At 46.0% G+C, this 24,840-nt stretch overlaps 1 protein-coding gene across 4 annotated transcripts; it reads left to right on the top strand.

Annotated features, from left to right (window-relative positions):
• The first annotated feature begins 3,353 nt into the window (after positions 1-3,353).
• LOC106608227 (transcription initiation factor IIA subunit 1) lies at positions 3,354-22,532 on the top strand. Of its 4 annotated transcripts, none has more exons than XM_014206060.2 (12): positions 3,354-3,571; positions 7,757-7,858; positions 8,085-8,244; positions 14,376-14,414; positions 14,551-14,615; positions 15,896-15,971; positions 16,136-16,177; positions 16,443-16,594; positions 17,093-17,227; positions 17,479-17,721; positions 19,277-19,366; positions 19,734-22,532. In XM_014206060.2, exons 1-12 carry the CDS (start codon positions 3,542-3,544, stop codon positions 19,839-19,841), a joined length of 1,242 nt encoding a protein of 413 aa, XP_014061535.1. In that variant the 5' UTR covers positions 3,354-3,541; the 3' UTR covers positions 19,842-22,532. The 4 variants fall into 4 exon arrangements, with proteins under 4 accessions (XP_014061535.1, XP_014061536.1, XP_014061538.1 ...); XM_014206061.2 differs by having other exon boundaries at positions 16,443-16,576; XM_014206063.2 differs by lacking the exon at positions 16,136-16,177.
• Positions 22,533-24,840: the final 2,308 nt, after the last annotated feature.

Here is a 24,840-nt window from a genome sequence, read left to right on the forward strand (position 1 = left end):
CTCTTCCTTGGATCCAAAAAGGAAACAACAAATAAAATACAAATGATAATATACAGTACCAGTCAAAAGTTTGGACACACCTACTCATTCCAGGGTTTACCTTTATTTGTACTATTTTCTACATTGTAGAATAATAGTGAAGACATGAAAACTATGAATTAACACATGGAATCATGTAGTTTCCAAAAAAGTGATAAACAAATCAAAATATATTTTCTATTTGAGATTCTTCAAAGTAGCCACCCTTTCCCAAAGGGCGGTGCACATTTGGCCCAGGGTTCTCAGGGTTAGGGGGGGGATTTGGCTGGGGTAGGCCATCATTGAAAAATATGTTTTTTTTTTTACTGACTTGCCAAGTTAAATAAAGGTTAAATAAAAAAAAGTTTTGCCTTGATGACCGCTCTGCACACTCGTCGCATGCTCTCAGTCAGCTTCATGACGTAGTCACCTGATGTGCATTTCAATTAACAGGTGTGACGTGTTAAAGGTTGATTTGTGGAATTTCTATCCTTCTTAATGCATTTGAGCCAATCAGTTGTGTTGTGACAAGGTAGGGGTGATATACAGAAGATAGCCCTATTTGGTAAAAGACCAAGTCCATTTTATGCCAAGAACAGCTCAAATAAGCAAAGAGAAACAACAGTCCATCATTAATTTAAGACATGAAGGTCAGTCAACACGAAAAATTTCAAGAACTTTGAATTTTTTTTCAAGTGAAGTTGCAAAAACCATCAAACACTATAATGACACTGGCTCTCATGAGGACCGCCACAGAAAAGGAAGACCCAGAGTTACCTCTGCTGCAGAGGATAAGTTCATTAGAGTTAGCAGCCGCAGAAATTGCAGCCCAAATAAATCCTTCACAGAGTTCAAGTAACAGACACATCTCGACATCAATTGTTCAGGCCTTCATGGTCGAATTGCTGCAAAGAAACCACTACTAATGGACACCAATAGGAAGAAGAGACTTGCTTGAGCCAAGAAACGGGAGCAATGGATATTAGACCGGTGGAAATCTGTCCTTTGGTTCCAACTGCTGTGTCTTTGTGAGCAGCAGAGTAGGTGAACGGATGATATCCGTGTGTGTGGTTCCTACCATAAAGCATGGAGGAGGAGGTGTGATGGTGGGTGCTTTGCTGGTGACACTCTCTGTGATTTATTTAGAATTCAAGGCACACTTAACAAGCATGGCTACCACAGAATTATGCAGCGATTAGCCATCCCATCTGGTTTGTGCTTAGTGGTTACATCATATGTTTTTCAACAGGACAATGACCCAACACACCTCCAGGCTATGTAAGGGCTATTTGACAAAGAAGGAGAGTGATGGAGTGCTGCATCAGATGATCTGGCCTCCACAGTCATCTGACCTCAACCCAATTAAGATGCTTTGGGATGAGTTGGACTGCAAAGTGAAAGAAAAGCAGCCAACAAGTGCTCAGCATATGTGAGAACTCCTTCAAGACTGTTGGAAAAGCATTCCAGGTGAAGCTGGTTGAGAGAACGCCAAGAGTGTGCAAAGGGTGACTACTTTGAAGAATCGAAAATATGAATTATATTTTGATTTGTTTAACATTTTTGGTTACTACGTGATTCCATATGTGTTATTTTTTTTCAATGTAGATAATAGGAAAAATCAAGAAAAACCCTTGAATAAGTATGTGTGTACAAACTTTTGACTGGTACTGTATGTCCCTCATGACCACACAACTGGGCTGTATTCCAGGTGCACATGACCACACAACTGGGCAGTATTCCAGGTGCACATGACCACACAACTGGGCAGTATTCCAGGTGCGGCAAAACTAGGTCTCATTGACTGAGATGTCAAGAAAGCTGAACAATACCTTATCAAGGCCAGACCTCTTCCGTTTTAGCAATGATTGAGTCCAAATGTTTTGACCATGACAGCTTGCGTGCTATCTAGGGCCCAGCCGTTTAGTCCCCTCAACTTGCTCAATCGGCCAAATTGTTCAAATTGATCTATAGTTTAGCTTTGAGCGAGTGATTTGTCCCAAAAACAATGCTTTTAGTTTTTGGGACAAAAACTATTTGGGTATGCCTTTCACCTTGCGTTAATTGATTGTGACGTGGGAATTCATACTGTTTGGAAACTGATCCTATGTGTGTTTGTCCCGGTGTGTGATCACCCTCTAATGGTGGCAATGAGTTACTACATCCAAGTGTCTCCTGAATCTGTCACGAGCAAAAAACCCTTAGGGGAAGAAATGGATAACATCTACATTTACATTTACATTTAAGTCATTTAGCAGACGCTCTTATCCAGAGCGACTTACAAACATCTGAGAGGACGAGGCGAATAATATATTATTAATATTATCTATTATAATTTATCACCTTTGATGTCATACAGTATTGAATGACATAAAGTACTTTGCAAAGTTTGGGCGGTACCATGTGACAAATAGAACACTAAGAATAAAGGAATTCACAGTTACGAAGGGAGAGGGTACACAAATGTTTTTAATGACTAGGCAAGTTAAGAAATATTTATAATTTACAATGACGGCATACCAGAAAGAAAAAGGTTTCCTGCGGGGACGGGGGCTGGGATTACAAAAGAAAGAATAAAAATACGACAAAACACACATCACGACAAGAGACACCACAACACTACATAAAGAGAGACCTAAAACGACAACATAGCATGGCAGCAACACATGGAAACACAGCATGGTATCATGTGACCAATGGTATTTGTTACATGCACCGAAAACAGTGAAATTATAATTTATAAACTCATTCCCAACGATGCCAAGTTAAATAAGAACATGTTTAAACACATGAGAAATAAAACACACAAGAATGAAGTTATATACAAGATGAACCTTGTGCAGGGATACGTGGTGATTGAAGTAGATACAATACGTACAAGTAGGCAGGGGTAAAGTTGTCTATACGGTGGGTGTACATGTGTGTAATGTCCGCTGGGCTCAGACGTCAGTTCAACGTCAAAGCAAATCAGAATTATAAAACAAAGCTATTTGATTTTGTGAGCATTCTCATTCATGCATTTCCCAGTACACAATGTAACAATATATTTCCCAGTGCTGTCAAAGCTGAAGTTGGACCACGTTCATTTGCCAAACGTTGTCGAACGTGGCAGATAGAAATTCCATGAATAGAGCCTACACATGATTTCTTGTTCTATAGGTCAGAAATGCATTTGAATGATTCTGCATAATACATTTCTATCTGAACGTCCAAAACCTTGTCCTGCTGAACTCGTCCCTGTTTTCTCCTGGACGATATTCCCGCGGAATCTCGCGGTAATGACCGGGTTGCCCTATGTCTCGCGCACTCGCAGCTCATGCTCGGTATATAAAGGAGGACAACGGCGGGCGAAGGACGGCTGGGAAGGCAGAGTCCGTGTTTGTAAATAAGACCGTTAAAATCTGTGTTTTATTTACAAAAGTTATGCCGGCAATTTTTAAGTGTCGTACCCAGTTGTTTTAGGTCGTTTTTTTTTTTTTTGCTCTTATTCCTCGCTTGATTTTCGTGTGGTTTTACACTACGCGTAATGGCGAGCTCGGCTAACTCGAATCAAGTGGTAAGGATCATTGTCAGAGGTAGTCAGTAAAAACTGATGATGGCAAACTGCTAGCTGCCAAAAAAAAGGTTGGCATTTTGAGTGGAAGCATATTAAAAGCGACTTAGGGAGTATTGTTGGCAAACAGTTGATGTTCTCATTAATAAAAATGATAGCCATAAGTACAACAATCGGCCATTTTAACCCCTTTTCGAAACCATTTGAATCCTCTGCATTTTTTCAGAATACAGCTGGTGAATGGCGTTGGTAACTTGGGCTAATGTTAATACAAGCCAGAAGACAAGTCTTTGGTGAAGCTAACGACATAGTTAGCTAAATAGTAAAATGTGACTTGAGCCTTTTTAATTGCAATGTAGACTAATTTGCAATCTTGGCTGCCAGCTAGTTAGCATGCATCAGCCTACATTTGCTGGTGCGTTTGGAGGAATTTTTGAAAATGTGTTTCCTAGTTAGAACAAGGCTGCTAACGTCAGCAAGCCGCCCCAAGACAAATGTCCTCTTTCCTGGCCCCATCTCTAAAATTACATATTAACTCACTAAAATAAAACAATCTAGATACCAGCAATTCCATTTACATCCATCATTTGAATAGCGACTCCGAGCACCAGGCAATGGTCGTTGAACCCGGCTCGGTAAAATCGCGTCCATGTCTCCTCTCGACGGTTGTGACCCTCCTCCTTTCCGCAGCTCGGTTTTATACAGCCATATTGGCTCTCTAATATAGACTGTCCGGGATGGGAAGGTGCTAGTCAACGCTACGTCACCGGCTCTACATATAAACATCAGCGAGCTTTTTATAGTAGGGAGGGAGACGGGTCCACCACGACGGACACCGACGAATAAGGACAGTGGTCGCTGTCCATGCGACCATTTTAGTTTGGGGGAATTATGGTCGATTGAAATGTTAGTGTATTTTGTGCATGGCCGATTGAGTTTAACTAGCTCCAACTGATCACTGTCTTTTGGTTGTTTACATTTTGAGTATACCATAAATGCCGATTGATGTGTGTTGTTTATAGTGTGAAAGCTCCCGTATGCACATTTGCGGGCTTGTCTTTCGATGATCTAACGTTAGGTAGGCCAGGGATGGGTAACTGCCGGGCGGCCCAATAAAACATCTAAATTAATCAGTCGGGGTCTCAACTTACTGTTGAGTTAGAATAAACAAGATGCAATTTTGAAATGTGGGTTGTGCATCAGCAGTCACTCAATCATCCCAAGTTAGATCGGAAAATTAGTCTAGCGGCCAGGTATCTAAACTTGGAAGCATGGTCGAATTACCAACTGGGGTGGGGCCCATTTGATCATCAGTTGTCATAATTAAAACTGCAAACATTTGCCTCCATCCTATGGAAAAATGTGTAGAATTGCAGGAAATTAGCTGTACAACTGCACATTTTATCTTTGCCCCATGGCATGAAATTAGTTATAAAATGGCTAAATCTTCTCTCCTCCCCATTGTAAAACGTATAGAATTGCAGCAGACTTGCTTTAAAACGGCAACATGTTCTCTACTCCCCTTGGCTAAATGTGCATAATTGCAGGAAAATAACTTTAAAACGTTTCTCTTTGCTGTGTGTGTGGGGGGGGGCTGCTAAAACGTTTTACTTGCATAATTTAATAGTTTCTAACTGATTTAACATAGTTAAGAATGGCACATTTATTCTGTTGCAATTTTGGGCTTTCTAAATTAAGTTAGTTTTGAATATGGTATGCAGTTTGAATACGTGCGACTGAAGTTCAAAGGTAGTCAAGCTCAAAATATACACTTAAAAAAAAAAAACATAAATATTGGATCGTTTGTAGGCCAACATTCTTTACCGTGGTGCATTTCAGTTGTCACCAGTTGTCACCAAGCAATAATGCAGTTAATGTTAAATAATGCAGCACCCAGCTAACATTAGGCAATAATATGCCGTTGATGGTATATTATGGCCAATATACCACGGCTAAGGGCTGTTCTTACGCACGACGCAACTCCGAGTGCCTGGATACAGCCCTTAGCTGTGGTATATTGGCCATATACTACAAACCCCTGAGGTGCCTTACTGCTATTATAAACTGGTCACCAAGGTGAGTAGAACAGTAAAAAGTACATCACATGATGAACAGTTCTTGTGCTGACGTTGCTTCCAGAGGCAATTTTGGAACTGGTATTGAGTGTTGCAATCGAGGACATACCATTTTTACACTCTTCAGCACTCAGTGGTCCCATTCTGTGAGCTTGTGTGGCCTACCAGCTTGCGTTTGAGCCGTTGTTGCTCCTAGATGTTTCCACTTCACAATAACAGCACTTCCAGTTGACCGTAGCAGCTCAGGCAGGGCAGAAATTTGACAAACTGACTTGTTAGAAAGGTTGCGTCCTATGATGGTACCACATTGAAAGTCACTGAGCTCTTCAATAAGGCCATTCTACTGCCAATATTTGTCTATGGAGATTGCATGGCTGTGTGCTCGATTGTATGCACCTGTCAGCAACTGGTGTGGTTGAAATAGCCAAATCGACTAATTTCAAGAGATGTCCACATGCTTTCGTAAACAGTGCATTCAGAAAGTATTCAGACCCCTTCCCTTTTTCCACATTTTGTTATGTTACAGCCTTATTCTGAAATGGATTTAATAAATTGATTTCTTCATCATTTTACACACAATACCCCTGTAATGACAAACCAAAAATAGGTTTTTAAAAACATATCACATTTACATAAGTATTCAGACCCTTTACTCAGTACTTTGTTGAAGCACCTTTGGCAGCGATTACAGCCTCAAGCCTTCTTGGGTATGACACTGCAAGCTTGGCACACCTGTATTTGGGGAGTTTCTCCCATTCTCTGCAGATCCTCTCAAGCTCTGTCAGGTTGGATGGGGAGGGTCGCTGCATAGCTATTTTCAGGTCTCCAGAGATGTCTGATTGGGTTCAAGTCCGGGCTCTGGCTGGGCCACTCAAGGACATTCAGAGTCTTGTCCCTAAGCCACTCCTGCGTTGTCTTGACTGTGTGTTTAGGGTCGTTGTCCTGTTGGAAGATGAACCTTCGCCCCCAGTCTGAGGTCCTAAGCGCTGTGGAGCATGTTTTCATGAAGGTTCTCTCTGTACTTTGCTCTGTTCATCTTTCCCTCGATGCTGACTAGTTTCCCAGTCCCTGCCTCTGAAAAACATCCCCACAGCATGATGCTGCCACCACCGTGCTTCACCGTAGGGATGGTGCCAGGTTTCCTCCAGATGTGACGCTTGGCATTCAGGCCAAAGAGTTCAATCTTGGTTTCATCAGACCAGAGAATCTTGTTTCTCACGGTCTGAGAGTTTTTAGGTGCCTTTTGGCAAACTCCAAGCGGGCTGTCATGTGCCTTTTACTGAGGAGTGGCTTCCAAGGGGTCACTCGACCAGAAAGGCCTGATTGGTGGAGTGCTGTAGAGATGGTTGACCTTCTGGAAGGTTCTCCCATCTCCACAGAGGAACTCTGGAGCTCTGTCAGTGACCATCAGGTTCTTGGTCACCTCTGACCAAGGCCTTTCTCCCCTGATTGCTCAATTTGTCCAGGTGGCCAGCTCTAGGAAAAGTCTTGGTGGTTCCAAACTTCTTCCATTTAAGAGTGATGCGGCCGCTGTGTTCTTGGGGACCTCCAATGCTGCAGAAATGTTTTGGTACCCTTCCCCAGATCGGTGTCTCGACACAATCCTGTCTCGGAGCTCTACGGACAATTCCTTTGACCTCATGGCTTGGTTTTTGCTCTGACATGCACTGTCAACTGTGGGACCTTTATATAGACAGGTCTGTGCCTTTTCAAATCATGTCCGATCAATTGAATTTACCACAGGTGGCCACCAATCAAGTTGTAGAAACATCTACAACTTGGTTGGATGCACCTGAGCTCAATTTCAAGTCTCATAGCAAAGGGTGTGAATACTTATATTAATAAGATATTTCTGCAAAAAAATCTAAACTTGTTTTCGCTTTGTCATTATAGGGTATTGTGTGTGTGGGTTGATGATATATTTTTTTATTTATTTCATCAATTTTAGAATAAGGCTGTAACGTAAACATGTGGAAAAAGTCAAAGGGTCTGAATACTTTCCAAGTGCACTGTATATAGTGTAATGTTTTTATCATACCCGTGCATTCAGGGATCAAACCACCCAGTTTATAATATACATTAGAGCACTTCTAACAGTACTCTGTTTTCTCAGCCTAAACTGTACAGGTCTGTGATTGAAGATGTTATCAACGAGGTCCGGGAGCTCTTCCTGGATGAGGGGGTGGACGAGCAGGTCCTCATGGAACTCAAAACGGTACAGAACACAGAACTCTTCCTTCTAGTAACATTCCATTCTAGAATGTTGTTCTCTCTTGTCTGCGCTAGTGTTAGCTTCCCTTTTGTAGCTCCCATCTGATGTAGTTTCCACTATGATAACCTCTCTCCCTGTAGTTAAAAAAAAGTAGAATAGACAATACAAATGTCAAAATGGTGGTCAACAGTCTACCCTCCATTTTAAAGTTTCCTCCCCTCTCCTTTAGCTGTGGGAGAACAAGCTAATGCAGAGTAAGGCAGTGGAGGGCTTCAACACAGATGAGCAGGCGGCCCTCCAGGCAGCAGCCCAGCAGCAGGCACAACAGGCCCAGCAGGCCACCCAGCAAGCCCAGACACAGCAGGTCCTCCTGCCCCCGCAGCAGCAAGGTGAGTCCCAGGCATTGGCCCTGACACACCACCTCTGTTGTTCCCGGTAGGCTACATTTGATGTGTTTAGACAGGCAGTCCAATTATTTTACTTTTCACTAATTTGTATTTTGATAAATCAGATCTTTTTCAGAGCTGATCTGACTGTTCAAAAGACCAATTAGTGGGAAAAAGATCAGAATTAGGCTGCCTGTCTAAACGCAGCCATAATGGGCTGGTTTCCTAGACATAGATTAAGCCTAGTCCTAGACAAAAAATATATGTCTAATGGAGATTGTCAATTGATTATGCTTTTAATACTAGGATTTGGCTTAATCTGTCCAGAGGGGTATTTTACCAAGCAGGTTTGAGGAGTTAGAGAGGTAACTTTGGTCAACTCTGAGTTCAACTTGGGATAACCGTTCAAATGAAAGTGGCTCACCTTTTAAGCCAGGTAAGCTTTTAAGCCACTTACCCTGAATGAAATGACTGCGCCACTGGTTGAGGACCAATGAAATCAGATTCCCTCCCTCTTGCAAAGATTGCGTCATCATCCCCTTCATTTGAAGAAGACGACTGATTTTTAAACATTTTATTAGTCAGATGTGTTTTTGTGTTTAAATAGTCACGTTAAAATAGTCATGAGAAATGCGTTTTGAGCTTCACACACAGTAAGGTTTGTATGACTTAATACAATAATTGATAATCATTGATAAGCACACCGAAGACGGCATTAACGATAATTAATAAAATAAAGATGTGTACTTCTAAGAGTCTATATCACCCCCATCGCCTGCTGGAATTTACAATATAATTTTTCATTCATTTCAATGGACTCACCCATGGATTGATGTTTCAGCATTGTTTCAATGAAGAGTCCGGTTGCATAGTTACAAGCCTGCTAGAGTTTAGCGGCAGGCGGACGAGCAAAGTCCACCGTTGTAGTACGAATGAAGCCTTTAACACCTCTGATCATCCTATTTCATCCCTACTGGGTCTACCTCCTGTGTATAAGAATATTTGGGTCATGAAAAGCACTATACAAAAACCCACAGTTCCCTGACACACCTACCTACACCCCTTTAAACTACCTACCTACACCCCTTTAAACTACCTACCTACACCCCTTTAAACTACCTACCTACACCCCTTTAAACTACCTACCTACACCCCTTTAAACTACCTACCTACACCCCTTTAAAACCACCTACCTACACCCCCTTTAAAACCACCTACCTACACGCTGGGCTGCCTGCCTGCGCGCTGAGCTGCCTGCCTGCACGCTGGCCTGCCTGCCTGCGCCTGGGCTGCCTGCCTGCGCCTGAGACCCGCCTGCCTGCGCCTGGCTGCCTGCCTGCCGCTGAGACCGCTGCCTCCGCTGGCTGCCTGCCTGCGCCGCTGAGCCGCCTGCCTGCGCCTGGCTGCCTGCCTGCGCGCTGGGCTGCCTGCCTCCTAAGGCCACCTGCCTGCGCGCTGGGCTGCCTGCCTGCGCCCTGACCACCTGCCTGCCGCTGGGCTGCCTGCCCAAGCCTGCCTCGCCTGGGCTGCCTGCCTGCGCCGCTGGGCTGCCTGCCTGCGCGCTGAGACCACCTGCCTGCACCGCTCAAGACCACCTGCCTGCGCGCTGGGCTGCCTGCCTGCGCCTAAGACCCCTGCCTGCGCGCTGGGCTGCCTGCCTGCGCGCTTCAAGGCCGCCTGCCTGCGCCGCTGGGCTGCCTGCCTGCGCGCGGGCTGCCTGCCTCGCGCTGGGCTGCCTGCCTGCGCGCTCAAGGCCGCCTGCCTGCGCCTTTGAGACCACCTGCCTGCGCCGCTGAGCTGCCTGCCTGCACGCTGAGACCCCTGCCTGCACCCGCTGGGCTGCCTGCCTGCGCACCTGAGCCGCCTGCCTGCACCTGGGCTGCCTGCCTGCGCCTTAACCGCCTGCCTGCGCCTTTAAGACCGCCTGCCTGCGCGCTGGGCCACCTGCCTGCCCGCTGAGCCCCTGCCTGCACTGCTTGCTGCCTGCCTGCGCGGCTTAAGGCCACCTGCCTGCGCCCGCTGGGCTGCCTGCCTGCACGCTGAACCGCCTGCCTGCGCCCTGGGCTGCCTGCCTGCGCCGCTTAAGACCACCTGCCTGCCGCGCTGGGCTGCCTGCCTGCACGCTGGGCTGCCTCCTGCGCCAAGACCGCCTGCCTGCACGCTGGGCTGCCTGCCTGCCGCTGGGCTCCTGCCTCGCCTTGAGCCGCCTGCCTGCGCCCTGGGCTGCCTGCCTGCGCCTGCTAAGGGCCCCTGCCTGCGCGCTGGAGCTGCCTGCCTGCGCCTACAAGACCACCTGCCTGCGCCCTGAGCTGCCTCCGCACCAAGACCGCCTGCCTGCACCCGCTGGACCCCTGCCTGCGCCCTGGCTGCTGCCTCGCCTTGCAGCTGCCTGCCTGCGCCTTAGCTGCCTGCTCGCGCTAGACCACCTGCCTGCTCACGCAAGGCCACCTATCTCGCCCGCAGCCACCTGCCTGCCGGCCCGTTTAAAGCCACCTACCTCGCCTGAGCTACCTGCCTGCACCCGTTTAGCCCCTGCCTGCACGCTGAGCTGCCTGCCTGCGCCCGCTGAGACCGCCTGCCTGCGCGCTGGGCTGCCTGCCTGCGCGCTGGGCTGCCTGCCTGCGCCGCTAAGACCGCCTGCCTGCCCGCTTTAAGACCGCCTGCCTGCCCGCTGGGTTGCCTGCCTGCGCGCTAAGACCTCCTGCCCTGGGCTGCCTGCCTGCCCGCTGAGCCCCCCTGCCTGCGCGCTTAGACCACCTGCCTGCACGCGCGGGCTGCCTGCCTGCGCCCTAGACCGCCTGCCTGCACCGCTGGGCTGCCTGCCTGCGCCCTTAAAGACCACCTGCCTGCGCGCGGGCTGCCTCCTGCGCACCGCCTGCCTGCACGCTGAGCCCGCCTGCCTGCACCCGCTGGGCCACCTGCCTGCACCCGCTGAGCCGCCTGCCTGCCCGCTGGGCTGCCTGCCTGCGCGCTAAGAGCCACCTGCCTGCGCCGCTGAGGCTGCCTGCCTGCGCGTAGAGCCACCTGCCTGCACGCTGCTGCCTGCCCGCCTGACCACCTGCCTGCGCTGCTGAAGCTGCCTGCCTGCGCCTGGGCTGCCTCCTGCGCGCTAACCCCTGCCTGCGCCTGGCCTCCTCCTGCCTGGGCTCCTGCCTCCTTAGACCCTCCTGCACCCTGAGCTGCCTGCTCACTGAGCTGCCTGCCTGCGCGCTGAGCTGCCTGCCTGCACGCTTAGCCCCTGCCTGCACCCCACCCCTGCCTCCGTGGCTGCCTGCCTGCACCCTAAGACCACCTGCCTCGCACCCGCTGCACGGCTGCCTGCCTGCCGCGCCCTGGCTCCTGCCTGCGCCTAACCACCTACCTGCACCCTCTAAACCACCTACCTCCGCCGCTAAAACCACCTGCCTACACGCCCTGGAGCCACCTACCTACACCCGCTAAAACCACCTACCTACACCGCTGGACTACCTGCCTGCACCCCTTTAAAAGCCACCTACCTACACCCGCTAAACTACCTACCTACACCCCCCTTTAAAACCACCTACCTACACCGCTAAACTACCTACCTACACCCTTTAAAACCACCTACCTACACCCCTTTAAACTACCTACCTACACCCTTAACTACCTACCAACACCCCTTTAAAACCACCTACCTACACCCCTTTAAAACTACCTACCTACACCCCTTAAACTACCTACCTACACCCCTTTAAACCACCTACCTACACCCTTTAAACTACCTACCTACACCCTTTAAAACCACCTACCTACACCCCCTTAAACTACCTACCTACACCCCTTTAAAGACCACCTACCTACACCCCTTTAAACTACCTGCCTACACCCCTTTAAAACCACCTACCTACACCCTTTAAAACCACCTACCTACACCCCTTCAAACTACCTACCTACACCTTTTTAAACTACCTACCTACACCCCTTTAAAGCCACCTACCTACACCCCTTTAAAACCACCTACCTACTACACCCCTTTAAAGCCACCTATCTACTACACCCCTTTAAAGCCACCTACCTTAGCCCATTTAAAACCACCTACCTACACCCCTTTAAACTACCTACCTACACCCATTTAAAACCACCTACCTACACCCCTTTAAACTACCTACCTACACCCCTTTAAAACCACCTACCTACACCCCTTTAAACTACCTACCTACACCCCTTTAAACTACCTACCTACACCCCTTTAAAACCACCTACCTACACCCCTTTAAAACCACCTACCTACACCCCTTTAAACTACCTACCTACACCCCTTTAAAACCAGCTACCTACACCCCTTTAAACTACCTACCTACACCCCTTTAAAACCACCTACCTACACCCCTTTAAAACCACCTACCTACACCCTTTAAACTACCTACCTACACCCCTTTAAAACCACCTACCTACACCCTTTAAACTACCTACCTACACCCCTTTAAAACCACCTACCTACACCCCTTTAAACTACCTACCTACACCCCTTTAAAACCACCTACCTACACCCCTTTAAAACCACCTACCTACACCCCTTTAAACCACCTACCTACACCCTTTAAACCACCTACCTACACCCCTTTAAACTACCTACCTACACCCCTTTAAAACCACCTACCTACACCCTTTAAACTACCTACCTACACCCCTTTAAAACCACCTACCTACACCCTTTAAAGCTACCTACCTACACCCCTTTAAAACCACCTACCTACACCCCTTTAAACACCACCTACCCTACACCCCTTTAAAACCACCTACCTACACCCCTTTAAACCACCTACCTACACCCCTTTAAAACCACCTACCTACACCCCTTTAAACTACCTACCTACACCCCTTTAAAACCACCTACCTACACCCCTTTAAACTACCTACCTACACCCCTTTAAAACCACCTACCTACACCCCTTTAAAGCCACCTACCTACACCCCTTTAAATCCACCTACCTACACCCCTTTAAAACCACCTACCTACACCCTTTAAAACCACCTACCTACACCCCTTCAAACTACCTACCTACACCTTTTTAAACTACCTACCTACACCCCTTTAAAGCCACCTACCTACACCCCTTTAAAACCACCTACCTACACTCTTTAAAACTACCTACCTACTACACCCCTTTAAAGCCACCTACCTACTACACCCCTTTAAAGCCACCTACCTACTACACCCCTTTAAAGCCACCTATCTACTACACCCCTTTAAAGCCACCTACCTTAGCCCATTTAAAACCACCTACCTACACCCCTTTAAACTACCTACCTACACCCCTTTAAAGCCACCTACCTACACCCCTTTAAAGCCACCTACCTACACCCCTTTAAAACCACCTACCTACACCCCTTTAAAACCACCTACCTACACCCCTTTAAAGCCACCTACCTACACCCTTTTAAAGCCACCTACCTACACCCTTTTAAAGCCACCTACCTACTACACCCCTTTAAAGCCACCTACCTACTACACCCCTTTAAAGCCACCTACCTACTACACCCCTTTAAAGCCACCTACCTACTACACCCCTTTAAAGCCACCTATCTACTACACCCCTTTAAAGCCACCTACCTACACCCCTTTAAAGCCACCTACCTACACCCCTTTAAAGCCACCTACCTGCACCCCTTTAAAGCCACCTACTTTGGCCCATTTAAAACGACCTACCTACACCCCTTTAAAGCCACCTACCTACAGCCCTTTAAAGCCACCTACCTACACCGCTTTAAAGCCACCTACCTACACCCCTTTAAGGCCACCTACCTTAGCCCATTTAAAACCACCTACCTACACCTCTTTAAGGCCACCTACCTTAGCCCATTTAAAGCCACCTACCTTAGCCCATTTAAAGCCACCGACCTTAGCCCATTTGAAGCCAGCTACCTTAGCCCCTGCCCTGCCGGCTAACTCTGTCCACACTCTCTCTCATTTATAGGACCTTCTATAGCACTTCCCATACTCACAATGTATTATATAAAATGTTATGTCCATTAACCCAGGTACAACAGGTCCTTTAAGGTTGCCCAAAATCCATTTCAATAACTACTTAAAATGGCTATCATATCTGCAAACTATATGATTGAACAACAACAATGAAGGCATTGAAAAGAGAATCCTTTCTCATTCACAGTGACAAGCTGGCAATCGACCCGGCCTACTGTCACCAGCGGTAATATTATACATGATTATTACACACACACACAGTTTGTTCCAAAGCAGCATTTATAAGGAGCTGTATCATAAATGTATAATTACTGACAAAATGTAATAAATACTGAATACATTTGTATAATTTCTCTCCACAGCACCCCAGCAGCAAGTCATTGTGCAGGATCCTAAAATTCTGCAGCATATGAGTGCAACAGGGATGGTGAGTGGAGTAGTGGGTTTGGCTGTAGCTGGACCACAGGTATAGGACCAGAGTTTCCCACCATAGGACCCTTGAATAATTAATTCCAATCAATTATAAAGACATTACGAGTGATACTTTTTCATTGATGTCATATTTCAATGGCATCTGTAAAGTTATCCACGATGAAACCACTGCAGACAGATTCCCCCCAGCTGACATAATGCATGTGTCAATGATGAGAGCCTCACCATTATGAGTGGCTTCCCTTTGAACTCACTCACATGGATTATAGAATAGCTGAGACCCACAGACCCCTCTACAGACAAACACACACAGAGACCCCTCTACACACAAACACACACACGGACCCCTGTCCAAACACTCACACACAGTGTAAACGTGAGAGCTGGCCCTGAACATGATCGACCAGGCCAGCTGGAGGACAGATGGAAGAGAGAGAGGAGGAGAGGCCACGCAGGAAATAGTTTACTGAGAGCTAAGGATTTCACACTAGATTACAGAGCAGATAAACCTTGAAGTGCTTTGCACTCGTCTGTTCTCTCCCTCCCCCCTCTCCTCTCTATCTCTGTGTCTCTTTCTCTCTGTGTCTCTCTCTTTCTCTGTGTCTCTCTCTTTCTCTGTGTCTCTCTCTTTCTCTGTGTCTCTCTTTCTCTGTGTCTCTCTTTCTCTGTGTCTCTCTCTTTCTCTGTGTCTCTCTCTTTCTCTGTGTCTCTCTCTTTCTCTGTGTCTCTCTCTTTCTCTGTGTCTCTCTCTTTCTCTGTGTCTCTCTCTTTCTCTGTGTCTCTCTGTCTCTATCTCTCTCTCTGTGTGTCTCTCTCTCTTTGTCTGTCTCTCTCTCTCTCTGTGTCTCTCTCGCACTCTGTGTGTGTTTTTCAGACTAAATAGGAAGTTATCTCTAGTTTCTTCCCTGTTTCCTCTCCAACCTCTCCCCCACCCACCATCTGGTGTTGTCTTCTCAACTGACACCTGTCTTCTGTACAGAATATAGGATTATTATAGCAAATTGCTAGGTTACATTTTAAAAGCTTCTCCAGGTGTTTAAATCTGAGCAGACTCAAATAACCTCTCTCTCTCTGTGTGTGTGTGTGTGTGTGTGTGTGTGTGTGTGTGTGTGTGTGTGTGTGTGTGTGTGTGTGTGTGTGTGTGTGTGTGTGTGTGTGTGTGTGTGTGTGTGTGTGTGTGTGTGTGTGTGTGTGTGTGTTCCTGCGTGACTAGGGGTACCCATCTCTCCTGGTATCTGCCTGGTTTGTGATGTGTTTTCTCTGTCTGACCTCTAGAATGCAGCAACCACAGCAGCAACCTTGGCCTTACCAACAGGAATCAGTCCCTACCAACAACTCATCACTAGCCAAGGTATAGCATTTAACATCCCACCAGCTCCAGTCTTCATAATATATTACAACAGTACATATTGATTGATTATAAAATGCAGAAAGATTACCTCACCAAATACCAATTTGTTTTGTTTTTTGTTCTGCCCTGAATTTCTTCTGTCCTTCCCGGGTGATGCACATCAGGCGGCAATTTGCCCCAGAATATGTATCTTAAAACAGTGGACGGTGTGTACAACTTATACTCCCCACAACATTTAGGAATGACAAACAATTTTTCAGACTTGTTAATATACTTGTTTCTCAACATTGAAAATGTTCTTGATGTGGTCATGGTTTCGCTACTCTGGGTCTTGGGTTTAGTCTCACGAGGTTGGGTCTGGGTCTTGGGGTTCTCTGGTCTCCATCTCTCTCTCTCTCCTCTGATCTCGGGTCAGATCCTGAACATACTCTTCATAGCTAAACGGCACCTCTACCCTGTCCCTGACCCCAGGTCAGATCCTCCAGGTGCTGCGTGCGGCTAACGGGACCCAGTACATTATCCAGCCTCAGCAGCAGATGGTCCTTCAGCAGCAGGTCCTTCCTCAGATGCAGCCTGGCGGTGGGCAGGCCCCCGTCATACAGCAGGTACGCCCCATCACACAGGTAGGTCCTATCACTGTCCTCCCAGTGTTTGTAAAAGTTTGAGCCTCCTGGTGCAGGTGGATGCCTCCTGGTGCAGGTGGAGGCCTCCAGGTGCAGGTGGAGGTTCCCTGGAGTTAGACCCCCTGGTACAGGTCTCCTGATGCAGGTGGAGGCCTCCTGATGCAGGTATAGGCTTCCTGGATTTAGACCTCCTGGTGCAGGTATAGGCCCACTGGTGCAGGTATAGGCCTCCTGATGCAGGTATAGGCTCCCTGGAGTTAGACACCTGGTGCAGGTACTCACAGTTAAACAACATCATGCAGTTAATAGTATTTTCTGAGGCCACTTGCTCACTAACCAGGGCCAGAACCCTTGGTCCTGTGTCAGAGCTGTGGTAGATCTGAGTTGGGGTTAATTCAGTTTTCAATTCAACAAGTGCCATTGAAAACTGAATGGTGGATTCAAATGGTCATTACTGTGTGGGGTGTAATACCATGTTGCTGTACCCCTCCTCCGCAGGTACTGGCTCCTCTCCAGGGAGGACTCCCCCAGGTGCTGGCTCCTCTCCAGGGAGGCCTCCCCCAGCAGACAGGAGTCATCATCCAGCCTCAACAGGTCATCCTCACTGGGAACAAGGTCCAGCAGAATGCACAGGTCAGACCTTACTCACTAGTCACTACACACGGCGTATTATACAAAGTGTTTATTTTAATAAAATATGCTTTAGTATAGCTATATTCAATTTATTTTTACATTCAGCTCTTAACAAGCTATAGATATGCAGATGCCAAAAGGGGATTTTTTATGTTATTATACAGACGATCATGATTACTCTGCTGAACACCCCATCCCACATTCAACCATCTCTCACTAACCTACCCTTCTCAACCCATCGCTCTCTTCAGGTAATGCAGATGACAGGCCAGCCCGGTCAGGTGCAGCAGATCCAGCAGCAGGTCCAACAAGTTCAACAGGTCCAGGGCGGAGCTGCACCAGGAGGTCCACAGCAACAGCAGCAGCCTGCTATGATGCTGCAGGTGGACGGAGCGGGGGACACGTCCTCAGAGGAAGAAGATGAGGAGGAAGAGTATGACGAGGAGGAAGATGAAGAAAAGGAAAAAGATGGAGAGGACGGCCAGGTGGAGGAGGTGGGTAGGACTCTCAATGAGATGAGAGAAAGACGTCAACGATTCTGAAACCTTTTACCGTCGAATGTTTGTATGAATCTTTTAATCTCATCTGTAAATCGAGGATAGTTTAATTTGATCTTGATCTCATGACATCACAAGCCAAGTCTAGATTAACCCGACAAATAGTTGAGCTTTACATAACAATTATTACATCTATTAATAAGGTTGGCTACACTTCCAAGATTACAAGCCAGTTACACTACATGGCCAAAAGTATGTGGACACCCCTTCAAATTAGTGGATTCGGCTATTTCAGCCACATCTGTTGGTAACCGGTGTATAAAATTGAGCACACAGCCATGCAATTTCCATAGACAAACATTGACAGTAGAATGGCCTTACTGAAGAGCACAGTGACTTTTAACGTGGCACCGTCATAGGATGCAACCTTTCCAACAAGTTCGTCAAATTTCTGCCCAGCTAGAGCTGCCCCGGTCAACTGTAAGTGCTGTTATTGTGAAGTGGAAACGTCTAGGAGCAACAACGGCTCAGCCGCGAAGTGGTAGGCCATACAACTCACAGAACGGGACGGCCGAGTTCTGAAGCGTGTAGCACTTAAAAATCGTCTGTTCTTGGTTGCAACACTCACTACCGAGTTCCAAACTGCCTCTGAAAGCAACGTCAGCACAAGAACTGTTCGTCGGGAGCTTCATGAAATGGGTTTCCATGGCCGAGCAGCCGCACACAAGCCTAACAACACCATGCACAATGCCACGCGTCGCCTGGAGTGGTGTAAAGCTCACCGCCATTGGACTCTGGAGCAGTGGAAACGCGTTGTCTGGAGTGATGAATCATGCTTCACCATCTGTCTGTCCGATGGAGGAATCTGGGTTTGGTGGATGCCAGGAGAACACTACCTGCCCCAATGCATAGTTGCCAACTGTAGTTTAGTGGAGGAGGAATGGTGGTCTGGGGCTGTTTTTCATGGTTCGGGCCCCTGAGTTCCAGTGAAGGAAAATCTTAACGCTACAGCGTACAATTACATTCTAGATGATCCTGTGCTTCCAACTTTGTGGCAACAGTTTGGAGAAGGCCCTTTCCTGTTTCAGCATGACAATGCCCCCGCGCACAAAGCGACATGCAAACAGAAAGAACTTGACTGGCCTGCACAGAGCCCTGACCTCAACCCCATCAAACACCTCTGGGATGAATTGGAACGCCGACTGCGAGCCTGGACTAATCGCTCAATATCAGTTCCCGACCTCACTATTGCCTTCGTGGCTGAATGGAACAAGTCCCTGCAGCAATGTTCCAACATCTAGTGAAAAGCCTTCCCAGAAGAGTAGAGGCTGTTATAGCAACAAAGGGGGGACCAACTCCATATTAATGCCCATGATATTGGAATGAGATGTTCAAGGAGCAGGTGTCCACATACTAGTGTACCTTGGATGTTTCTCGGACAATCTGATGATGATGATAAATATAAATGGTAGTAGTACAGGGGCTAAATGAATATAGGGGAAACACTGGATTGAGAGGGATAGATATAATTAACCGTCCCTCACTCTCTCAGGAGCCTCTGAATAGTGAAGATGATGTGAGTGATGAGGAGGACCAAGAACTGTTTGATACAGAGAACGTGGTGGTGTGCCAGTACGACAAGGTAAGATATCTCCGGATTACATTAGCGCATGTGTGCCTTCCTGTATAGGAGAAACCACACTGAGGAAACCCCAGATTTCCTGTATAGGGGAAACCACAGTGACGAAACCCCAGACTTCCTGTATAGGAGAAATCACAGTGAGGACACCCCAGACTTCGTGTGTGTGTGTGTGTGTGTGTGTGTGTGTGTTAGTTAGTGAATGTGTGACTGGTATCCCCATCTGCTCCCCTCCTAACCTCCACACTGACACTGTCCCATTGGTTCCTCTCCTCAGAGCCACAGAAGTACACACACAGACTGTAGTGAGAGAGATAGCCCAGTCTGCTGCCCTCGCCCACATTCCTAATGCCCATTGGTTCCCCCTCAGATCCACAGAAGTAAGAACAAATGGAAGTTCCACCTGAAGGATGGGATCATGAACCTGAACGGCCGAGACTACGTCTTCTCCAAAGCCATCGGGGACGCAGAGTGGTAAAACACACAGCACAAAGTATGCGTCCCAAATAGCACTCTATTACCTATATAGTGCACTACATAGGGAATAGGGTGCCATTTGGAACACAGAAAAGGAACACAACAACAAAAAAACACCACGAAGGAACTCTGGAACTTTCTGTCAAGTTTGAGAAAGAGACTCATCAATAACTATGACCCAGGGAATCATATTTCAGCCAGAGGACCTGGGATGGGTTGGTTTGGGAAGGAAATAAACGTAACACACCACCCAAAACTGTGATACTGACTGATGCACATCTGTATGAATGGTATATCTGTATTAACACCCAATACCCTACAAGCCTCCCAAGACAAGACACTGAGGATTCCATGCGGCACGGCTGAGGGATCAAAGGAGAAATCTTCTTAGGCTCTTTGTTTCACCTCTATTTTGACATGACTGTTTTCTCCCACACTTATAGTGGACCAGATATAACCACTGACTTCAGTTGACCCACCCTAAACACTTTATGCCAATAGGTTTGAATCCGGGTCGAAGGTCAGATAAAATATCCAGTGACTGGACAGTGAGTCTTTCGATCCCAGTTGTGTGCCCAGTGATTGGCTAGGAAACCTGTCAGTCAATCACATTTTTTTTCAGCGACTGGGCACTACACTGTGAAGTTGACACCAGTGTATTGAGTTAAGATGGCTGTTTGAAAAAGGCTGACGTTATTAGCTTCATCTGCTTGTAGATCTGGGTCCATGTCACTGATATGATATTCCTGCCACATGTTCTGATGGTCCGTACTAAAAATGCCCTCCTGTTTATCTTGTTGATAGTGATAGCCACTGTGTTCAGCAGTCTAGCTCCCCTCCTGTTGCTGTTTTAATATCGTTTTATTATGATGAAGACCAACACTAAAGGCAAAAGGATGTTTTTATTTTCTCTGAGAGTGCAGTCTAAACATTTCTTCCAGAGTCATATATTTAAATATATGTCTCTGATTTCAACCTGTCTGCTTCATGCCCTAATCCTGAATCATCCTATTGTTGACTGTCCCTTTGTAAAGAATCAACCAATGAATGGATAGATACAATTATTGTAAAAAAAAAATGTCTTCAAAACACTTATCTGAGAGTTTTACTATTTTGTGGATCCGGTCTTCTGATTCAGTACCCGATCAGTACCGATCAGCCAGTGGGAGATTTGCACTGTCAGTGTCAATGTATTGTTCAGTCAGTCAGTGGAGTTTGTCCACAGCCACAACATGCCCAATCCTTCTGGCTTATTTTTCTCCTGTGTCTTTGTGTGTATTTGAGTGTTACTCGTTTGAGGTCTGTCTGAGTTCACTGCTTGATCTTGTCATCAGTTCAATGTTGTTGGAATGGTCACCCACATCCTCTTTCTGACGTTACAGTACAAATGCATCATATTTTTATGATACATTTTTTTTTCTTTTTTGTAGATGTTTTTGTTGTATTTATTCCTGAAAGCTCAGGCGATTTGTTATATTTTTGAGAGTAAAAAGAAGACAAGAAGCCGCACCAAACTGTGCTCTTATGACCATAACCACGTGTTGCTTTTCTCCCTATGTTTTTCTGTTGGCTGGACTAGGCTCCATCATGTGCTGTGCTCCACGTCATGACTGCTGTGTGTATGTATAGCGCTGTGTGTGTGTGTGTGTGTGTGTGTGTGTGTGTGTGTGTGTGTAGCGCTGTGTGTGTGTGTAGCGCTGTGTGTGTGTATAGCGCTGTGTGTGTGTATAGCGCTGTGTGTATGTATAGCGCTGTGTGTATGTATAGCGCTCGTCTGTCTGTCTGTCTGTCTGTCTGTTGTGTACTTTTAATCATGATAATGATTTTATAAAAGTCCTCTTCACGCCAGGTTCAACTGGGAGGCAACTTGGCGTGTGTTCTCTGCAGTTTTACATTTTTCTTTTAACAGTACCCTTTGCATATTTTTTTTCTCTGAAAGAAGTCAACTGTTTTCAGATTTTCTTAGTGTCTTTGATTCTGTTTGGGTTTAGTGTATATACACATGGCTGTGCAGTCTGACACAATGGCCCAAAAGTCATTCTGTTGATGAACGCATAACGGAACATTTCAGAGTAGGTTCTGGGTCTAGAACAGAGTGGCTTCTAGTTCTAGAACAGAGTAGGTTCTAGAACAGAGCAGGTTCTAGAACAGAGTAGGTTCTGGGTCTAGAACAGAGTGGCTTCTAGTTCTAGAACAGAGTGGCTAAGACAAGCAGTAGCATATGACATAAGCCAGAGCCACTCTTCTGCTCAAGTGGTTTTGGAATAAATTGCTCCTGCTCAAGTGGTTTTGGCCATGTATTCCAAAATGATTTTATTGTAGTTCGTAATTCCATGTGTTCCAATTCCCTGATGTCATTTCGTACACGTGCCTTTTGGATTTTAATTTGGCTTGCAGCTATCCAAATATATAATGATAAAATAAGCATTTCAAAAGAGGATGTCTGGAAACTTTTGTTTTCATGTACCATGTGTTTCAACTGCTGTTCAAATAACTGTTTGCGAGGGAAATGAATTGTTTGTTTTATAAATCATAGTGTTTTTTAATTTTAAATCAAAGATCTTTGTAAATGACAATAACTTGGAAGGCTGTGCTTTGAATACAACTAATTAGAGAAAGTAGTATTTTATTGAACAGACCCATTGAGTTTTTTGCCTTTGCTAAAAAATGTATTAAAGTAATATGAAAACTGGTTTGTGTATGGCATTCTTTACTGGGATAGTATAATCATGACATTTCAGGGGTAGAAGTTTTAAGAATTCCTGATCTTCTTACTTCAGAAAATAAAAGAATGAAGGTGAAAGGCGACTACATTTCACATACTTTCTCACAGTCGTTTTGAGATTTCAGATCTGAAATTTTTTACATCTGAAAATATGATCAGATACATTCCTTATACTACTGTGATGAAAATGACCCAGAATCACTTTAGTTTTATCCCCATTTTCCATATTTGGACGGGATAATCTAAATAATTGATATCAGTCTGCCGGGTTATGTGGGTGTTGCCCTAATTCCAACCTGGCTGATATACAGGCCCTGTGTTGTAATATGGGTAACGATGAGATACAACATGTGGTAGTGTTGGGTTCTGAGAATATGAAATATACTTATTCATGTCACTGAGGGAGGGCTTAGGGTCTACACCAGAAGTTAATGGTTATAGGAGGAAGGTATATAGTGTGTGCAGTTAAGCTTGGAATGTTTTGAGTGCAGGGAAGCGATCACGTGGCAGGCGTCGATAAGGGGAGAGACATGGATTAGTGGTGTTGGGGGCCGAGGTCAGGTCATGTTAAAGGAGAAAGAAAAGTTTATGGCCGTATTACTTCGTTTCCTGCCTAGCAGTAAAGATTTTTTGTTCAGATGGGTAGGAGAAGACTCAGCCTAGGAGAAAGGGTTAAATACGAGTGTTTGTGTATAAATGTTTTAGTCTAATGCAGCTGTATTGATCCTGTGGGAAGAATAAACTTGGTTTAAGCTTTCATAGTGTCCGTAGAGTTTTTACTCTGAGAATTACAACCTAACAGTAATAATGGGACTAGAACCCAGTTAATATAGAGAGCTAGTTCTACCTACTGTAGTTGAATTAGAACCTAACAGTAATAATGGGACTAGAACCCAGTTAATATAGAGAGCTAGTTCTACCTACTGTAGTTGAATTAGAACCAAACAGTAATAATGGGACTAGAACCCAGTTCATATTGAGAGCTAGTTCTACCTACAGTAGTTGAATTAGAACCAAACAGTAATAATGGGACTAGAACCCAGTTAATGTAGAGAGCTAGTTCTACCTACTGTAGTTGAATTAGAACCTAACAGTAATAATGGGACTAGAACCCAGTTAATATAGAGAGCTAGTTCTACCTACTGTAGTTTAATTAGAACCAAACAGTAATAATGGGACTAGAACCCAGTTAATGTAGAGAGCTAGTTCTACCTACTGTAGTTGAATTAGAACCTAACAGTAATAATGGGACTAGAACCCAGTTAATATAGAGAGCTAGTTCTACCTACTGTAGTTGACTGTTGGTCACTCTGGATAAGGGTGTCTGCTAAATGACTAAGATGTCATGTGGATTCTGCCACTGATTGGAAATGGAAAACAGAGGGTGGCGTCTTGTCCTAGTTAATCTCTCGGAGTGGAAGAGGAATAATGGACCCTAAATACTCCCAATGGAATAGGCAGGAAGCAGCCTAGTCTTCAGTGAGCACTGGAGTACAGTTAGAGCTGACGTACTGAAGGGTCTGCCGACGTCAGGTGGTGTCTCTTTTGGGCTGTACAATTTTAACAGAAGGTGCAGTGAGATAGAGGTTAGAGGCATGTCAGTGACCAAAAGGTAGTTAGTTTCAAATCCCAGGTCTCATGACCATAATCTACCGGGTGAACTTGGATGATGTGTTTGAATGTATATAACATGTATTTGACCCAGGTCGGCAGGCTTGATGGTGGACATTGCAGTCCATCCAATTATCGTGAACGACTGGCTGTTATTTAAAGACTTGGGACGTGTGATGTAGTTCATTACGTGACTTGTCTCATGTTAATGTGTGTGTGGTTCACTGGCATGGCATGACGGCAGGTGCTCAGTCTGGAGAATCTGGAAGCACTTGATGAATCAGAAAGAGAGGAGGGAGTGTTTTTTTCTTGTCGTCCACTTCATCATTCTCTTCATTTTGTCTTTGCGTAGGTTAGCAGAGCATGGTGTAACACTCCAGTAGTTATATGAGAGGATGGCCCTTGACCTTTTAACAGCAGCACATTGACTACTACTTGACCATTCAAGAGCAGCTCACTGACTACACCTACTGACCCGTAGAGACGAGCGTACAAGAAGTGAAAAGTCAACACGCTCTTTCACATCATCTCTCATCTCCCTCTACTGTATTTGAGTAGAGAAACCCAATATGGCAGCATGGTGCACATTGTCCATCCAAAGAGCCCTGCCCTGCTGCTTATTTGAGGAGCAGCTGGGAGATGAGAGGTTTATACCAGGAGAGGA

The sequence above is a fragment of the Salmo salar genome, chromosome ssa06 (genome assembly GCF_905237065.1).
Source record: "Salmo salar chromosome ssa06, Ssal_v3.1, whole genome shotgun sequence".
Taxonomy (NCBI): Eukaryota; Metazoa; Chordata; class Actinopteri; order Salmoniformes; family Salmonidae; genus Salmo; species Salmo salar.